Source organism: Nycticebus coucang, chromosome 14 (assembly GCF_027406575.1).
Source record: "Nycticebus coucang isolate mNycCou1 chromosome 14, mNycCou1.pri, whole genome shotgun sequence".
Classification (NCBI taxonomy): Eukaryota; Metazoa; Chordata; class Mammalia; order Primates; family Lorisidae; genus Nycticebus; species Nycticebus coucang.
In genome coordinates, this window is record NC_069793.1 from 70,365,933 (window position 1) to 70,385,645 (window position 19,713).

At 39.3% G+C, this 19,713-nt stretch overlaps 1 protein-coding gene across 1 annotated transcript in view; it reads right to left on the reverse strand.

The window, feature by feature from the left end:
* Positions 1 to 10: 10 nt before the first annotated feature.
* The window catches only part of GDPD4 (glycerophosphodiester phosphodiesterase domain containing 4), a 108,057-nt gene continuing 88,354 nt past the window's right edge, over positions 11 to 19,713 (reverse strand). The window contains exons 13-16 of the mRNA XM_053561768.1: positions 12,239 to 12,386; positions 7,957 to 8,039; positions 7,141 to 7,193; positions 11 to 1,926 (exon numbers count right to left, since the gene is read on the reverse strand). Coding sequence (XP_053417743.1) covers positions 1,472 to 1,926; positions 7,141 to 7,193; positions 7,957 to 8,039; positions 12,239 to 12,386 — 739 coding nt within the window. The 3' untranslated portion in view covers positions 11 to 1,471. The remainder of the gene's footprint in view (positions 1,927 to 7,140; positions 7,194 to 7,956; positions 8,040 to 12,238; positions 12,387 to 19,713) is intronic.

Consider the following 19,713-nt stretch of genomic DNA (forward strand, 5'->3'; position numbering starts at 1 on the left):
TCCTCTGTAACTACTTCTTTGGTCCATGTTTGCCAGAGCCCAGCTGGTCTGGGGTTTGGGGAACTTGAGCTCAAGATGTGCTTGAAAGTGGCTTTAAAGGGACCAACTGGAACCTGGGTGGGTTGGGGGCAAATGCTGGACATCAGCCTGGAAGATAGGGACCTAAGTGTGCATGGGCTGGAGGTGTCTAGGGGAGGAATCAGCTCCTGGGCAACTGGGACCAGTGGAGCTGAGGTGGCCCTGGCACCTGTCAGGTATCTTCTTGGTTATCAAGACGTACCTAAGAACCCCAAGAACTGTGCTGCTTTGGGTTAAATCCCTGTGTCTAGTGGGTACCTGAAAAAATGTTGCTTTGTGACCAGCATGGGGCAACCAAGTTTGGACATGAATGGGTTAGGCCAGGAGTGGGCGCTTCAGACAGAGAAGGTGTGCTGTGGGTGGGGCATGGGATGTGGTGGGGGTGACTGCCTAGAGACATGCCAGTGGAGGATCCTCTTTAGGTGAGAGGGTTTGAGATCTGTCCTCAAGGCTGGGAACCTCAGCAGGGCTGGGCCCTGCTAGCCCTCAGATGTGGGTGACCCAGACACTTAAGTCCCTGACTGGGTACCCCCTAGAGAGTGCTATCCCTTAGTTCCCCAGCTGTCCATGTAGGAGGGGGAGGGGCTTGTGTGTGTACATGGAGGTCCCCAACCAGACTGCTCTGCTTTATGGGGTGATAAGGTGGCTGTTGAAGGTGGCTGTTGAAGCCCTGCCCACCAGTGTTCGGATGGCAGCCAGTCAGCCCAGGCTAAAGCTGAGGCAGAAGGTTCTGTGGCCCCCTGCCCCGGCACCATCAAGTAGCAGCTGAGGCCAGAAAGGAAGTGTGAAAGAGTGAAGGTCACACAGTGAAACTGCTAACATTTGGCTCCCAGACAGAGGGGTCGCAGACATGTTCTCTGAGCTCTAGTTTTCCCTCTGGGTCAAAAGTTATTAGGAGAGCATGGGCTTGTGCCACCACCCCACTGGGGAGTCAGTGAACCACAGGCTCTTAGGAAGTACTCACTGCACACTAGATCAGAAAGTCTGTGTGCAGGAGATGAGATCTTTGCTCTGATCCATGCCCATGACCCCTCTCCTGCTCTGACTCAGGGTGGCATTGTACCACTCTACAGGTGATCCCAGAGAGGTCCAAAGAATACACCATTGCCCTCCAGTATCCTGAAAGTTTCCTTTATTTATAGGCACAGTCACTCTTTTAGCAGGAAAACACTAAGTGTCATGATGAGACAGTGTAGTATCCAGAGAGCAACCAGCTTCAGTTTCCAGACCACACACACTGTCTTCCCCTGGCCTGTGCCATTTCTTGATAGAAAGGCTAGACCAGAATGGTTCCTGAGAGCCCCAATGGACCTTCTGCATGCCTTTATTGACCACTCCCCACCACCACCGCAGAGAGAAAGAGGAAAGAGGGAGGAGAAGTGTGGCTAATCCTTTACAAGTGTTCAGAGGAGGAGGACGAGCTGGATATGGTAGACTGTACAGTTGTATAGGTTTCATGGGAAGATGAAGCCCTGGTGGTCTCTTGGGGGTCTCCTATTTCAGGATGGAAAGCCCCTATGGAGGGTATTATTGGTTTATCCACCTGCCAAGCAGGTAATGTAGTTTGGAAGGCGGCCTTATTTGTAGCTTTCCAGCTGAGTGCTTGGGTGCCTGTACTGGGTGCTGGTGGTTGAATGTCATGGGTGGCAGGCTTCAGAGGTTTGACAGTGTTCGTGATAGGTGCTGGTTTCTTGGAGGGTACCCCTAAATGTAAAGCATTGGGGTATTCCTTTGAATTCTTGGTTATAGCTGGGTCAAGGGCATCTAAGCTCCAAGGACTTTGCATACGGTCAGGTGGGTTCGTGGGTAAGTGTGAAGCTCCCTCACTTTGGCTTGTACTTGTAGCACCTGTGAGGTAGAAAAGACACAAATGCATATTCCTCAAATGTCACTTCTCCAACCCTCTACCAGTCATGTGTGAAATCCAAGTCATCTCTCAAATGTTAGCCTTTCACTTACCCTCTCAGGAGCTTTCCCCCAAGTTCTCCTGTTCCCTTCAGACTTCATGACACTCTACTATGGCCTGGGGCTGGGGCTCAAGAGTCTACTGTGTGATGCTCTAGTTTACCATGGAAGCCCTCAGAAAGCAGGGATTGCCATTTGCTTAAAGTTCAGATATTTCACAGCTGTTGGTTCCACATTAGATTCAATAGAAAATGAAAGTTTTTAAAGGACAGAGATTTAGTCTTGCTTATCAGTGTATACATGGTTCTCAAAACCGTCTGTCACACAGTAAGCGCTTAATAAGTAACTTTTGTCTCATTGATAGAAAAAAATAGATGGTAGAGACTTCTTACAGTAATGGAGCTAGAAAATTGAGACCAACTCTTACCAAAGACAAATTAAAAACAAGATGATCTACAAAAATTATTTGTAGATATAAATTATATGAGTTAAATTTATCTTTAAACTATCTAAGAGTTCACAATGTAATGAGAAACTATGGAACCAAAATCTAGAAGAAAGAATCCAAAGAAGTAAGCTCAGAATTCAAAGTTGTTGTTGATGCTATTATTATATTTTTCTTAAATTTACCTTCTTCTTCTTTTTCTTCTTTTTTTTTTAAGTTTTTAGTTACTATGGATGCTCAGTTATTTTTGACCTGAATATAATTCAATCTGGAAAAAGCAGCTGCACACATGAGCTGCTTTTTTTTTTATTAGCTCCATAGAAGAAAGAGGATTTCTATTGGATTTGAATTGTACGTCAATCCCATGGCAACTAATGTCTTTATGATAATAGATTTTCTAGTTCATAAACATGATATATTGCTCCATTTATTTGAGTCTTCTTTTTTTCAGTAAAGCCTTGTAGTTTTCAGTAATCAATCATATACCTTTCTGATCAGTCTATTTTGTCTGATACTAGTATAGCCAACTCTGCTCTCTTTTGGTTACTATTTGCATGGAACATCTTTTTCCATCCTTTTACTTTCGATCTATTTGTGTCTTTGGATTTAAAATGAATCTTTCATAGAGTTCTCATATAGTTGGATCATGTTTTTTTTAAATCCATTTTGCCAATCTCTATATTTTGACTGAAAAAGTTTAATCTATTTGTTTTTAAAGTAATCATTAATAAGGATAAATTTAGTTCTGTCATTTTTGCTATTTGTTTTCTATATATTATAAAGGATTTTTTGTTTCTCATTTCCTGCATCTGTCTTTTGACAGTTTTCTTCTAATATGTCTTGGTGTGGGTTTGAATTCATCTTATTCCACATATCTTGAGGTTTTTTGATATTTGTATTCATCTTTTTCACCAAGGCTGATAAAACTGGAAAACTTCTAGTAAAACTGATCAATAGTTTAAAAATGAAGGCATAAAATTATTAAGGGATATATGGGTACAGATGCTGCAATCATCTGTAATATACTGTTTTGCTGATAAATGTGAACATTTAGATCAGCAGTTCTCAAAGTATCATTTAGGGACCTGTGGAGGTTTCTGAGAGCCTCTTTTAGGGTGGTTCATGAAGCCCAAATTATCTCCATAAAATACTAATATATTATTTGATGTTCTCATGCTCCCATCAATGTATAGTAGAGTTTTCCAGTGGACACGTGATAGGTGATAGTGCAAGAGTTTGAATGCAGAAGCAGAAATGAGAATTCTTGTCATATACTAATCTAGACATTAGAAAGATCTATAGAAATGTAAAATAACTGCTATATTTTTGTTTTGTAAAATAGTTATTTTTAAAAATTGGTATTTATGTTATATACATAAAGGGGTTTTTAAAAATTACTTTAAAATAAATTAGTAAATTTTTTAAATTTGTAATATGGTAAATACTGGTAGGTAGCTGACATACTAAGGATCAGGAAAATATGATCCATAGACAGAAGATGATTGGGAAAATAGAAATGGACCCATAAATAACAGATGATATAACTAGCAAACAAATAATAATAATGAACAACTATTACAACTATGTCCAAATATTTAAAGCAAACATGGACATAATGAGGAGAGAAAAGGAAGATGTAAAAAGAACCCAATGGAAGTTCTAGGGATGAAAAATATAATATTCCAAATAAAAATATCTCTGTTTTAAATTAACAGATTAGATATTATAGAAGAAAAGATCAGTGAAGTTGAAGACATAGTATGGGAGGCAAAATTCCATGACATTCCTTAAGATTCCCAATCTTTGGTATATATCCCTTGTATAATACAATCCCCTTCTCTTGAGTGGGATGAGACTTGTGACTATGATAGGACTCTTACTCCCTTGATTAGGTTATATTATATGACAAAAGTGATAGGATAGTTACTCGCATGATTATATTACACTACATAAGATTTCATCATAGCACACTGGAGAGATATTCTTTTGTTGGCTTTGAAGAAGTATGTTGTGAGGATCATGTGGCTAGGACCTGAGGGTGGCCTCTAAGGAGCTGAGAGCCAACAGCCATCAAAAAAGTCAGGATAACTTCAGTCCTATAAATGAGGAATTAATTTCTGCTAACAACCAGGGAGCTTGGAAAAGAACCCTAAACTTCAGATGAGATTGCAGCCATAACTGATACCTGATTTTAGCCTGGTGAGATGCTACACAAAGGACCTATCTAACTTACGCCTGTGAGATAGATTTGTGTTGTTTTAAGCTGCTAGGTTCGGGTAATTTTTTACATAGCAATGAAAATGAATATATACAGAAATAGAATCTATACAAAAATGAAGCAAATATAAAGGCTAAAAAAATGAACAGTCTCAGTAATCTATGGAATAATATCATATTCTATAATATATGTGTAATTGGAATCCCAGAAATCAGTGAAGCAGAAGGGCAGAAAAATATCTGAATAAATAAAGACTGAAGTTTGTCCAATTTGATGAAAATTATACTCTAAGATTTTCAGCAAACCCTAAGCAAGATAGTTTTTCTCTTTCTCACACCTATAACACAGTAAACCATAATCAAACTACCAAAAACCAGTAATAAGAAGATAATGTTAAAAAGCAATCAGAAGAGAAAAAGACAAACAGGGAAACAAAGGTAAGAAAATTGAAGAGTTTTCATGAGAATCTATATAAGACAGAAGACAAAGTATTGACTCCTTCAAATTGCTAAAAAAAAAAAAAAAATACACCCTCAAGCTAGAGAGAAAATAAATGCCTTCTGGTGGTGATTGTGGCACAGTGGGTACAGGAGTACATGCCCATCTAGAGGTGGCTGTGGTGCAAGATATGGCACTCTGTGTGCAGTGTACGAGGCTCCAAGAGGCTCTGTCTTCCTCCAACTGAAGATTGGGCTGTGGTGTGGCTGAGGTCTTGGCTTCTGTCTAGTCTTCCTTGTTCCTTCTCTGATTCTAAACATGGTCCTGAACCTTCTAGGTTTCTCTTGGAGATACCCAAATAGCCTTTCAATATATTTTTCTTTCTACTTGGTTTAGGCAAAACTAGTTTCTGTTAAAAGGCAATTAAAACTCTTAAAAATAGAGAAAATTCCTTATTTTCTACTCTTTTTTTTAATCACCATTTCAACATGGTAGAGGATGGGACTACTATTTTCATGATAGCTACTTCCTTTATCCAAATTTATACAGTTTTTCAATTTTATTTTCAAAACTTCTTTCCTATCCATGTTTCATCACCATTTTAAGAGTGGGACCCTAATCCAACAGAAGTTGTGTCCTTATAAGAAAAGGAAGAAAGACCAGTGATCTTTCTCCCCAAGCACACACAGAGGAAAGGTCATGTGAGAACAGAACAACAGGGCAGCTATCTACAAGCTAGGAAGAGATCTCTCAGTAGGGGTCTTCATATTTGCCAGCACATTGATCTTGGATTTCCAGCCTCCAGAATGGTGAGAAAATAAATTTCTGTCATTCAAGTCACCCAATCTATTGTTTTTTGTTATGGCAGCCCTAGCTTACGAATACAACTGCAGATAATCATAAGGTAACTGGAATATAGCCTTCAGACTTCTTAAACAGCCAGTTGGGTGGTTTTCTTAAAATCCACATAACTTGGAGTTGCCTGAGATCTCACCACCACATTGGGATTTGGGTCAACTTGGCTTAAACCTTCAGTTTCACACACATGAAAGTCCAATTTGCTTTCCATTCAATTTTTTCAAATTTCTAAACTTATTTTTTCATGGTTCCTTCCTGCAATCCTAAGTGTTGTATCAGTTCAACCATCTTTCAGCAAGCACACGGAATCACAGGACCATCACCATTGTCCACAGGAGACTAAAGTCACTCATGATTTTGTGACCGTGCCAACTTTATTGAAGGCCCAGGAGCAATGGAAGGAAATTATATCCCAAGTCTGCTGCCTCCTCATTGGTTTTCCCTTTGACATTGCACTGGCTTTCAAAACTACTAACTCACTGTGTGATTATCCCCACAACTCTCTAAAAATAAACTCTAGCCTTCCTTTCTTTGCTGGAACTATTTACTTCCTCAGCCCCTGAGTTATTCTGCTGAATAAATATTTCCAACATTTTACACAGAAATCTCACTATAGTGCACCCTTGAGTGAAACTCATTTGCCATTTCCTGATTGCTGATATGCAGAGATTAGACTCTTCTCTAGCATTCCAGGACTTCTGAAGTTTTCTTCCTCCAGCCTCCAACATACATTACCCACAAATGAAGCCCCATAGAGCACCTTCAGTCCTAATGGGTGTGGTAGCTGCTCTGTCCTGGACCTACATGCCTGGCTCTGAGGGTCATCTGCTACATTTTTGCCTGCTTCCTCACTGCTCTTTGTGGGTCAGCTCTCCTCTCTCCTGGGCCACCCTCCACAGACAGCTTTCAGTTATCTTTCAGTTAGCCCTTTCTAAGTGCCTGGTACAAAGTGGTAAAAACTCAATAACTGATACATGAGGAAATGAACAAATAAACACCCATGCCTGAAATCTTCCAAGGGATCTCACTCCTTAGAGGATTCAGTCTAAAGCCTGAAGCCTGATATAGAGGACCCTCCAGAATCTGTGCCTAGCCTATGTTTCCCCTCCCCCAGTTTCCCAGACACCCGAAGCTCTTGTCAGAGACATGAAAAGCAGACAGGAAAGAGACAAAGAGATAGGAGTGGGATAGACATTACCTGTGTGAATGCTGGAGATTTTGAACAATTGTTCTATTTTGGTCTCTCTCTGCCTGAAAGGAAGCATACCATTCATGAATTCACAGATCCCTTCTAAGAAAGTCAATAATCCAAGGCAGTAAAGAAGCATTATCTAGTCAGATTTTCCTTTAAGCAGAGGGTTGGGCTTCCCCTCTTTAAAGGATACATCACAAATCACAAAATGATGGGGTTGAAAGAACCATGGTATCTTCTAACTAACATTCCTCTTCCAGGATGCTCTTTCCCTTCTCCACCTTGAAACTTGCGATCCTGTAGCATCTGGCTGCAAGGATTCTCAAATGTCATTTTCTTGGACAAATAAAGACTCTGCCCCAGAAAGGGGAAATGATTTTCCTAGGGTCACCCAGCAACTAAGGGTGCAAAGCTAGGGCTAAAACCCAGTCTTTCTGGTTTGTGAGCTTGCTCTTTGCACAGTACCCTGCTTTGTCTGATGTCATGGATGGTAGGAAGGCAAGGAGGCACTTGTTCTGGCAATCTTAAACCTCTGTCCTCCCCCAGCTGCTCCATACTGAAGGCATAATGATAGACTTGACTAAGTTTTTACTTAGTCCTTATCCTGACAATGCTGTCTTGTGTTGGGGAAGACAGCATTGTCAGGGTAAGGACTGTGTTGGGGAAGTCAAAGGGTGTGAGAAGCTGCAGACAGTATGAGAAGAAATGAGAGGTTCAGATCATAAACCCCATCTTGCCATGTGGGACTACAGGAAAAGTATGACTCTGTTTTTTCTGTAAGAACCCATTTATTACATTAGAAATTAACAAATATATACTTACCAGTAAAAATAAAATATGGCAAAAATGAAAATTGCAGAAACAGTATCTGTGAGAAGCCACAAGAACATATAGAACTTTGGTGTCTGCAAAAACATAAAACAAAACATAAACACCTTTACAGTTAGAAGGGATTTTACATCACACATCACAAAATGATGGGATTGAAAGAAGGCCAACCAAGTCCTTTGTTCTGCTGTCAGGACTTGAAAAGTAGAGGAAAGGGATCAGATCAGGTGGAAGAACCTTAACTGATGTGGCATTCGCAAACACAGAGTACTTGAAGTATCCTCACAGTCACTGTGACACATTTAGGGGGTTCTCCAAGGGACAGAACACTGTACACCCTTCACTTCCCTTGACTCTCAAGACAGAAGTTGGAGATGGTCCCAGAGAAATCACACAGGAAGTCTGCTCTGGACATGGGACTACAGCCCAGGTTTTCTGGACTTCTACAACGCTGTGATTTGGGGGCATGGCTTCTCAAACCTGGCCATGCAGCCAATCCTCCCTTTTTCTTAGTTGTACATGTTTTCAGGTCTCACCACAGTCCTAACAAATCAGGATCTCCGCCTTTTAACATGCTCCCCAGGTGATGCTGAAGCAACCAGTCTGTGAACCAGCATTTGGAAATCATTATTCTAAATGATCCTGTTTCAGTAAATACGCAGAAATGTAATTCCCCCTCACTAGAGGCCCTATCCTCTATGCAACTTGAGCAAATAACCTATTTCCCAGAACTCCGTCTCTGTGTGAATTTTATAATTCCCTGATTTGATCCTCCCTTTCTACTTCCATTGCTCCCTTTCCAATGTCCCTTGATACTACGGGGCTGGCACTTTTTATTCATTTTCAGGCCATTTTCTACCCTATCCCAAGGTCTCCTCTTGAATTAAATAATAATATTAACAATAAAAATACTAATGATCACAATAATAAGATAATAACTAAAAATTAATGAACATTTACCACGAGCCAGCAAGTGTTCTGAGCACTATAGGGGTATTTTAACAATCAATCCTTACAACAGCCCTACTTGTAGAAGCTTTTAACCAAATACTATGGTATGCTGATTGCTCCAGGATGCCTTCCAGGTAAGCTGAATGTTCACCAAAAATCAGTCACCCTTGTTCCCCAGATGGCTTAGGTCAATTGTATTTGTTATTATAATTGTGCAGTATAATTAGATGCTGCTTAAATCTCTAAAATCTGGAAAAAAAAGATATATCATTTTCAAGAAAACTAAGTCAAATGCTTTGTAAAACTCAACAAACAGAGTAAGTCATTAAAAAATAAGCTGCAATTTCATTTGGTGTGGATGAAGCACTACAAGAAATTGGTGTGAAGGAACTAGAAAGATTTCGGTATATTACTCATTCAGATTGATTCTCATAATCTGAATTATTGGCTTTTGTTCTTCTTTAAAGAGCTTGTTAAGCTCTTGTTCTTCTTTAAAGAAACAAAAATTAGAAATCATTCCTACTTCATTTGAACACTTAACCATGAGAACATAGAATTCAATTAGCCAAAGTATCTTTGAAGAAAAGACTACTTCTATGTCAAAAGGTAAGTATTTTAAATTAAAATAAAATGTGTGTGTGTGGCATACTGTTTATAAAAATGACCACAAAATTCCCTTCAAACCACACATGCAGGCTCCTGTGCAATGTGACTTAGCTTTGAAGTCTGTTTCTCGTCCACCTTGTATCTGGACTTGGCCCATGAGGTTTCCTTTGGTCAATGGAACATCCGCAACCTAGCCCTGGAAGAACCTTGGAAAGTATGTGTGCTTCAGGGGTTGACCTCTCTTGCTGCTGGGAACCCATCACTACCAGGTGAACATAATCAAGGTAGCCTCCTCAAGGATGAGCAAACACATGAAGAGAGACCCTGGTCACCCTAGGTGAGACTCTAGACAAATGAATGAGGCCATCACAGACCATCCAGCTCAGCCCAGCTGGATCACACCTTAGAACAACTACTTAGCTGTCAGTCAAACTACGAGACATAATATTTGTTTAAGATACTAAGTTTTAGGTGGGTTTTTTTAAGCATTATAGGCTTACAGATAGAATCTCTCAATCTCTCTCTCTCTTTCTCTAAGATTCCCTACTTTAACTTTCTCAATTACTGGACCAATAATCAGATCAGATTGTGCTGGATAAAAGTGCTCCTATTGCACCATTATTCCCAATTTACAAAATACAAAATGCAAAAACCACTAAAAACCTGAGGCCCAAACAGGTTAATTAGCATTTGCAAGTTCATACAGTAAGTGGTAGAGCCAAGATCTGAAACTGCAGGGCAGCCTAGAAAAGCCCCTGGGATACCACCCCCACAGCACTGAAGAAAATGGCACGGGACACGGGCTAGGAACCATGCACTGGGTCCTTTTAAAAAGCTCAGGCCAGGTGTGGAAGGTATGAAATTTGTTTTTTACTTATACCCTTTTATACTTTTTGAATTTTAAACATCATGAATTTATCAACTCAAACATTAAAATTAAAAATGCTGTCAGGAAAGCATCATTTAAATAAATGTGAACCCCTTCTCCAAAGGGGTAACTTTGAGAGATTACTGATTTAGGGGGATTGGATTATGGAGGATGTATTGCTTTCTAAATTATGCGTTTTCATAATGACTGAATTTTATAATGTTATAATGTTTTATAATTACCCACCTATAATGATAGGTGGGTATAGAGGCTTCACCTGTACTGAGGGACATGCCATCAAAGTTTCCTTCAGGATCATCTCCATCTCAAGCCATCAGAGAAAGAAGGAGACAATGATTTCACATTTCTACCACAGACTTTTAGTGCAATATGGCCCTATGAGACAATGGCTTTGACCCTGATCTCCTGGTCCTGATCCTGAACAGGTGAGAAACTAGGCCTGGTGAGAGTATAGTACAGAGAAACTGAGAACCCTCCCTATTTAGGTTTCTCTGCCTAAAACTTTAACTTTCAAGGCAGTTTGGAGTTTGGGCTATTATTGCTTTGGACTGGACACTTTAATTCTGAAGTGTGATTTTTGATACTACAGTGAACTTTTGAAACTTATCTAAGAGTGATTGAAAAAGCTATGTGACCTGAGAGATTTCATTCAGGCTCAAGGAAAGGCCTAGCTCACAGACCAGGTTTAAAGAATCAATGGAGCAAAATTAAACTGTTTTCTGTTGCATATGCTATTGTATCCCACCCAGTCAACCTGCTTGCCATACAGATAAGAAAAACAGACTGCATAGTCCATCTGGCAGTCCTTCTACAGATAATGAGTGATGGGATTTAGCTGGGATATTGTAAACCAAGTCTCCAGGTCTCGGTCCTCTGGCACTGAGCAACAGAAGGGCTAGAACAGGAAAACGGGTTAAGTAACTAGATGCTGGCTGCACTCTTTTTTATTTTTTTTTTCTTTGCAGTTTTTGGTCGGGGCTGGGTTTGAACCTACCATCTTTGGCATATGGGGATGGCGCCCTACTCCTTTGAGCCACAGGTGCCGCCCCTGACTGCACTCTTTAAACGCATTTTTTTTTTTTTGAGACAGAGTCTCAAGCCCTGGGTAGAGTGCTGTGTCATCACAGCTCACAGCAACCTCCAACTCTTAGGCTTAAGCGATTCTTTTGCCTCAGCCTCCCAAGAAGCTGGGACTACAGGCACCTGCCACAATGCCTGGCTATTTTTTGGTTGCAGTTGTTACTGTTGTTTGGCAGGCGCTGACGGGATTCGAACCTGCCACCCTAGGTGTATCTGGCTGGCGCCCTTGCTGACTGAGCTATGGGTGCCGCCAAAAAAGTATTTTTTGTTTGTTTGTTTAGGACACACAGTTTTCACGTTGGAGTCAAGTACACTTGGTTTTCTCCCCACACCCCATTCCATTGTCCATTGTTGCCAAGCCTCTAGGAAGGTGGGGCTGCAATAACAAAACTATGGCGTCAGACCTCCTTCTGACTCCCACATCATGAGAGCATATGCAAAGATATCTTTGAGCTTCAGTTTCCTTATAGGGATAGCAACAGTGGCTAATCCAGAGGGTTAAAGTATATAACATGCCCAAAGTACATCACAAGGATCAAATAAATTTCAATTATTCTAACTATAATTTTTCCCTGAAAAATCACAGAAGGCTCTGGGTAAAAAAATAGAAAATGCCACATCTCCAGTATTCATAGAAGTCTGTATGTGTAAGTAGCTTCTTGGGGGATTGCACAGTGGGCAACATAGGGGTGAGAGACCTGTACTATTACTGCACCAGGCTTGGAAGAACAATCTGGACAACCAGCTCACCATGAAGAAGTAAGGGTGATTAATCTGGCTCAGGAGTGAAATGTTGTCTGTGGTCACTGAGTTAATACTGGAGCACCAGGCCAGTGAGAAAAGCCAAGGCTCATTGATGATGTATAAGTTGATCTTGATGTTGGCTTCTATATAATCTCTGGAATAAAAACAGAACCCACATAGGATTTAGACCCAGTTTCACTCTCATAACCTAAAAAAAAACAAAGAAGAAGATTAGCCATCATGTGTGTGAAAGGCTGTTGCCTAAACGACCAGAAGCAGCTGGTCTGGGGACAACTCATGATTTGATGTGACAGATGGGCTCATGGTACAATGAGATAAAGTAATGGATTTAGTATCTCTGCTCCTGTAGCAACGGTGGTATGCTGGTACACTAGATGTCCTATGAGAAATTAATAAAAAAGAGAGAAAAAAATAAATTAAAGAGGAAAGAAAAAGAGAATGAGAGAATAGGGAAAAAAGCAAAAAGAAAGCCCTACTATAGCATTTGCTAATTTCCATGGTAAAAATACTTCTATCACAGCCAGCTGCAAGCTACCACTGGTAAGACCAATTTGCAGAGTTTCTGAGTATTTAATAATTGACTTCTACAAGCTGGCATGAGTTGGTTCTTACACCCCACTGTGTGGCAGCACTGGTACTTCTATCCGAGTGCTTGCTGCTGCCTACAATCTGTTCACCTGTCAGTCTCCTTTACCTGACTAAGAAAACTGAAAACAGAGACTAGGCCTATTTTTCTCTGTATATCCAGCACAGCATTATATGTGGCTCTGTAAATATTAATTGAAAAAATACATAAGTGAATACTAATCTAGTAAACATTTCAAATTTCAGATATAGTAGAACCTCTGTAAGCTACCACCCAAAGGACTGTAACAAACTGGTCAACATATGGAGGTGGTCAACATATACTAGGCCTAGTGTACTGATACGCATATGTGGTGCATGTCTGGTCTATGAAAATTAGGTCAACTTAAGGCGGTGATCAATGTAGGGGATTGGTCGACCGTGGAGGTTCTACCATACAAGGAATTTTTACAAGTATTGAGTAGGGGGAATAAAACCCAATTTCATCAAGGTACTAAATGTCAATATAGAGACAGGAAGAAAATAAGTGATGGAATACCTAGTAATTCTAGTCAAGTTGCCATTTTCAGGGATTTGCTTTCTCAGAGAACACACCATGTAAGTACCTTCAAATTATTTTTAATCCTAAAATGATATGGCATATTGGAAACTGCTCTGGACAAGTCTGGGTTTGAATCCCAGCTCTGGAATATACCAGCTTGACAAATTCTTACCCTCAATGTATAAACTGTAAAATAGTAATAATACTTCCTTCAAAATGATGCTGGCAGTTAGTCACCCAATGTGTTAGAATTGTCTGGGAGACAATCCTACCAGATCACTTAAAAGTAAGTTTAAAAAATGAAATTACAAAAAATAGTAAAAAGTTGCTTATCTTTTGAAAAGAATACTCAAAAACGAATCACATTTCTAAATATTAATAAGCAAAATTAGAAATAAAATTAAAAACACTGTATCATTAACTGTCATTCCAAAGTAAACTAAACACTGAGGAACAAACTCAAGAAAACAAGTATAAGATGTCTATGATGAAAATTACAAAATACTGATGAAAGTAATCAAAGAAGATTTAAATAAAGAGACATGTTCACAGATTGAAAACAGCACAGTAAAGATGTCAGTTCTCTCTCTCTCTTTTTTTTTTTTTTTTTTTGTAGAGACAGAGTCTCACTGTACCGCCCTCGGGTAGAGTGCTGTGGCATCACACGGCTCACAGCAACCTCTAACTCTTGGGCTTCCACGATTCTCCTGCCTCAGCCTCCCGAGCAGCTGGGACTACAGGCACCCGCCACAACGCCCGGCTATTTTTTTATTGCAGTTTGGCCGGGGCTGGGTTTGAACCCGCCACCCTCGGCATATGGGGCCGGCGCCCTACTCATTGAGCTACAGGCGCCGCCGTCTCTCTCTTTTTTTTTGAGACAGTCTTACTCTGTCACTCTATGTGGCATCATACCTCAGAGAAACCTCAAACTCTTGGGCTCAAGTGATCCCTTTGCCTCAACCTCCTGAGTAGCTGGGATTACAGATGTCCACCACTATAGCTGGCTAATTTTCCTATTTTTAGTAAAGACAGGGTTTTCTTCTTGCTCAGGCTAGTCTTGAATTCCTGAGCTCAAGGGATCCACCTGCCTTGTCCTCCCAGAGTACTGGGATTACAGATGTGAGCCACTGCACCCAGCCAGTTCTCCTCATATTGATCTATAAATTTAATGTAAGTCTTATAAAAATCCTAGCAATAGGCCAGATGGTTCTAAAATTTATATGGAAAGGCACAGCCCCAGAATAACTAAAACCACCTGGGAAAAGTATACAATGAGAGAAAATCACTTTAACCGATATTGAGGTTTACTATATAGCTACAGTAATCAAGACGTATGGTATTAGAGGAGGGACAGACACATCAATCAATGGTACAAAACAGAAAACCCAGAACTAGCACCACACAAATATGGCCAAATTATTTTAGATAAAGGTGTGAAAGCAATTCAACAGAAGAAGAGTGATCTTTTCAACAAATGATGCTGGAGCAACTGGACAGCCCACAGGCCTCCCTTCCCCACCCTCCAATGAAGAATCTTGATCTTCAAACTATACATATTATACAAATATTGACTCAAAATGGATCACAGACTTAAAAGTATAATGTAAAAATGTAAAACTTTTAGAAAAAATGTCTATTTCTTTCTTTTTTTTTTTTTTTTTATTGTTGGGGATTCATTGAGGGTACAATAAGCCAGTTACACTGATTACAATTGTTAGGTAAAGTCCCTCTTGCAATCATGTCTTGCCCCCATAAAGTGTGACACACACTAAGGCCCCACCCCCCTCCCTCCATCCCTCTTTCTGCTTCCCCCCCATGACCTTAATTTGTCATTAATTGTCCTCATATCAAGATTGAGTACATAGGATTCATGCTTCTCCATTCTTGTGATGCTTTACTAAGAATAATGTCTTCCACGTCCATCCAGGTTAATACGAAGGATGTAAAGTCTCCATTTTTTTTAATGGCTGAATAGTATTCCATGGTATACATATACCACAGCTTGTTAATCCATTCCTGGGTTGGTGGGCATTTAGGCTGTTTCCACATTTTGGCGATTGTAAATTGAGCTGCAATAAACAGTCTAGTACAAGTGTCCTTATGATAAAAGGATTTCTTTCCTTCTGGGTAGATGCCCAGTAATGGGATTGCAGGATCGAATGGGAGGTCTAGGTTGAGTGCTTTGAGGTTTCTCCATACTTCCTTCCAGAAAGGTTGTACTAGTTTGCAGTCCCACCAGCAGTGTAAAAGTGTTCCCTTCTCTCCACATCCACGCCAGCATCTGCAGTTTTGAGATTTTGTGATATGGGCCATTCTCACTGGGGTTAGATGATATCTCAGGGATGTTTTGATTTGCATTTCTCTAATATATAGAGATGATGAACATTTTTTCATGTGTTTGTTAGCCATTCGTCTGTCGTCTTTAGAGAAAGTTCTATTCATGTCTCTTGCCCATTGATATAAGGGATTGTTGGCTTTTCTCATGTGGATTAATTTGAGTTCTCTATAGATCCTGGTTATCAAGCTTTTGTCTGATTGAAAATATGCAAATATCCTTTCCCATTGTGTGGGTTGTCTCTTTGCTTTGGTTATTGTCTCCTTAGCTGTACAGAAGCTTTTCAGTTTAATGAAGTCCCATTTGTTTATTTTTGTTGTTGTTGCAATTGCCATGGCAGTCCTCTTCATGAAGTCTTCCCCCAGGCCAATATCTTCCAGTGTTTTGCCTATGCTTTCTTTGAGGATTTTTATTGTTTCATGCCTTAAATTTAAGTCCTTTATCCATCTTGAATCAATTTTTGTGAGTGGGGAAAGGTGTGGGTCCAGTTTCAGTCTTTTACATGTAGACGTCCAGTTCTCCCAACACCATTTATTGAATAGGGAGTTTTTCCCCCAAGGTAAGTTCTTGTTTGGTTTATCGAAGATTAGGTGGTTGTAAGATGTTAGTTTCATTTCTTGGTGTTCAATTCTATTCCAAGTGTCTATGTCTCTGTTTTTGTGCCAGTACCATGCTGTCTTGAGCACTATGGCTTTGTAGTACAGACTAAAATCTGGTATGCTGATGCCCCCAGCTTTATTTTTGTTACAGAGAACTGCCTTAGCTATACGGGGTTTTTTCTGGTTCCATACAAAACGCAGAATCATTTTTTCCAAATCTTGAAAGTACGATGTAGGTACTTTGATAGGAATGGCATTGAATAGGTAGATTGCTTTGGGAAGTATAGACATTTTAACAATGTTGATTTTTCCCATCCATGAGCATGGTATGTTCTTCCATTTGTTAATATCCTCTGCTATTTCCTTTCTGAGGAGTTCGTAGTTTTCTTTATAGAGGTCCTTCACCTCCTTCGTTAGGTATATTCCTAGGTATTTCATTTTCTTTGAAACTATGGTGAAGGGAGTTGTGTCCTTAATTAGCTTCTCATCTTGACTGTTATTGGTGTATACAAAGGCTACTGACTTGTGGACATTGATTTTATATCCTGAAACATTACTGTATTTTTTGATGACTTCTAGGAGTCTTGTGGTTGAGTCTTTGGGGTTCTCTAAGTATAAGATCATGTCGTCAGCAAAGAGGGAGAGTTTGACCTCCTCTGCTCCCATTTGGATTCCCTTTATTTCCTTGTCTTGCCTAATTGTATTGGCTAGAACTTCCAGCACTATGTTGAATAGTAAAGGTGACAGAGGACAACCTTGTCTGGTTCCAGTTCTAAGAGGAAAAGCTTTCAGTTTAACTCCATTCAGTAAAATATTGGCTGTGGGTTTGTCATAGATAGCTTCAATCAGTTTTAGAAATGTGCCACCTATGCCTATACTCTTCAGTGTTCTAATTAGAAAAGGATGCTGGATTTTATCAAATGCTTTTTCTGCATCTATTGAGAGGATCATGTGATCTTTATTTTTGCCTCTGTTAATATGGTGGATAACGTTTATGGACTTGCGTATGTTAAACCAGCCTTGCATCCCTGAAAAAATGTCTATTTCTTGAGTTCTTTGAAATCTAGAGTTAAGCAAAGAATTCTTAGAGAACTCTAAGATGCTAATAAAGGGAAAACGGATTAGTCTGACCCGATCAAATTTAGAAAAACTTCTGGTCTGTGGAAGACCCTGTTAAGAAGATGCTAGAGATAAGCTAAAGATGGGGAGAAAATATGTGCAAATCAGACATTCAACAAATGATTAGTATCTAGAATATATAAAACTAATGATTCAACCCCCCCAATCCAATTAGAAAAAATATGAACAGACATTTCAATAGAGAGATACACCACTGGCAAATAAATACATGATAAGATGTTCAACATCACTATCTATTAGAGAGTGAAAATTTAAACCAATGAAATATCACTATAAACCTTTTACAGGAACACTAAGATTTTATAGAGAATTTTTGCATCTATATTCAGAATGGATATTGGTCTACAGTTTTCTATTTTAGCTGTGTCTTTTCCTGGCTTTGGTATCAAGGTGATAATGGCTTTGTAAAATGAGTTGGGGTGGATTCCTTCCTTTTCAGTGTTATAGAATAATTTCTGCAGTATATATACAAATTCCTTTTTGTAGGTTTGATAAAATTTGGGTCTAGGACTTTTTTTGTTGTTGGATGATTTATGTTTTTTTAAGATAGAATCTCACTCTTTTGTGGTGGGTAGAGTGTTGTGATGTTTTTGAGCTCACAGCAACCTCAAACTCCTGGACTTAAGCGATCCTCTTGCCTCACCCTCCTGAGAAACTGGTATGCCACCACACCTGACTAGTTTTTCTATTTTTAGTAGAGACAGGGTCTCACTCTTCCTCAGGCTCGTCTTGAACCCCTAAGCTCAAGCAATCCACCCATGTCGGCCTCCCAGAGTGCTATGGTTTTTAAGCACAAGCCACTATGTACAGTCTGTTGGAAGATTTTTTTTTATTATTGTTGCTTCAATTTCAGTGCTTGATAGTCATCTGTTCAAGAATATATTTCCTCCTAACTGAGCCTAGGGAGATTGTGTGTTTCTAAGAATTTGTCCATTTCCTCCCTATCTTCAAGTTTATGAGCACAGATTTTTATAGCATTCATATATGAGATTTTATATTTCTGTGATATCAGTTGTGATTTCTTTTTCATTTTTAATTGAACTTATCAGAGTCCTTTCTTTTCTGTTTCTAGTTAATCTAGTAAGAGGCTTATCAAATTTGTTTACCTTTTCAAAGAACCAACCTTTTGCTTCATTAATCTTCTATATTGTTCTTTTGTTCTCAGTTTCATTTAGTTCTGCTCTGATCTAGGTTATTCCTTTTCTTCTGCTGGGTTTGGGATTGGTTTGCTCTTATTTTCCCAGTTCCTTAAGACTCTTCCTTAGATCATTGATTTGTAATCTTTTGTCTTTTGTATGTGAGCATTTAAGGCTGTAAGTTTTCCTCTTAGGATTGCTTTTGCTGTATCTCACAGATTTTGATAACTTTTGTCCGCATTATCATTTAGTTCAAAGAATCTTTTGATTTCCATCTTTATCTCCTCATTAACCCAAATATCATTCAGCAAAATGTTGTTTAGTTTCCATGAGTTTGTGTAGGGATGCGTGTTTCTGATGTAATTTATTTCTAATTTTATTACATTGTGCTCTGAGAAGATATGTGTATAATTTCTATTTTTTAAAATTTGTAGACTAGGATGTGATCAATTTTAGAGAGTATTCCATAAGCTGATGAGAAAAATGTTATGTTCAGTAGTTCTGGTGTAGAATGCTCTGTAAATGTCTTTTAGACCCATTTGTTCTAGATTTCTGTTTAAGTCCATTTTTTCTTCTCTTTTTTTCTGTATGGAAGATCTGTCCTGTTCTGTCAGTGGGGTATTGAAGTCCCTGGCAGTTATGGTGCAGCTGTTTATCATTTTGTTTAGATCAAGTTGAATTTGTTTTATGAATCTGAGCACTCCCGTGTTATGTGCAAAGATATTTAGACTTATTAAGTCTTCTTGTTGAAGACTTCACCATTATATAGCGACCATCTTTGTCTTTCTTTAATTTTGTCGATTTGAAGTCCATGTCATTTGATACAAGAATGGCTATACCAGCTTTCTTTTGGTTTCTTTTTGCATAGAATGTTGTTTTCCATACTTTCACCTTGAGTCTAAAAGAGTCCTTGTGGGTTAGATGTGTTTCCTGGAGACAGCAGATACTTGGATAATATATTTTTAATCTATCTGCCAGTTTATGTATATTCAGAGGGAATTCAAGCCATACATGTTTATTGAAAGTATTGATATGTGTGATAGACTTTTGTTTATCCTATTGGGTAGACCCTCATTACTTGTTTTATCTCTTGAGCCATTGTGGTGTCTGCGCTCTGCACTCGG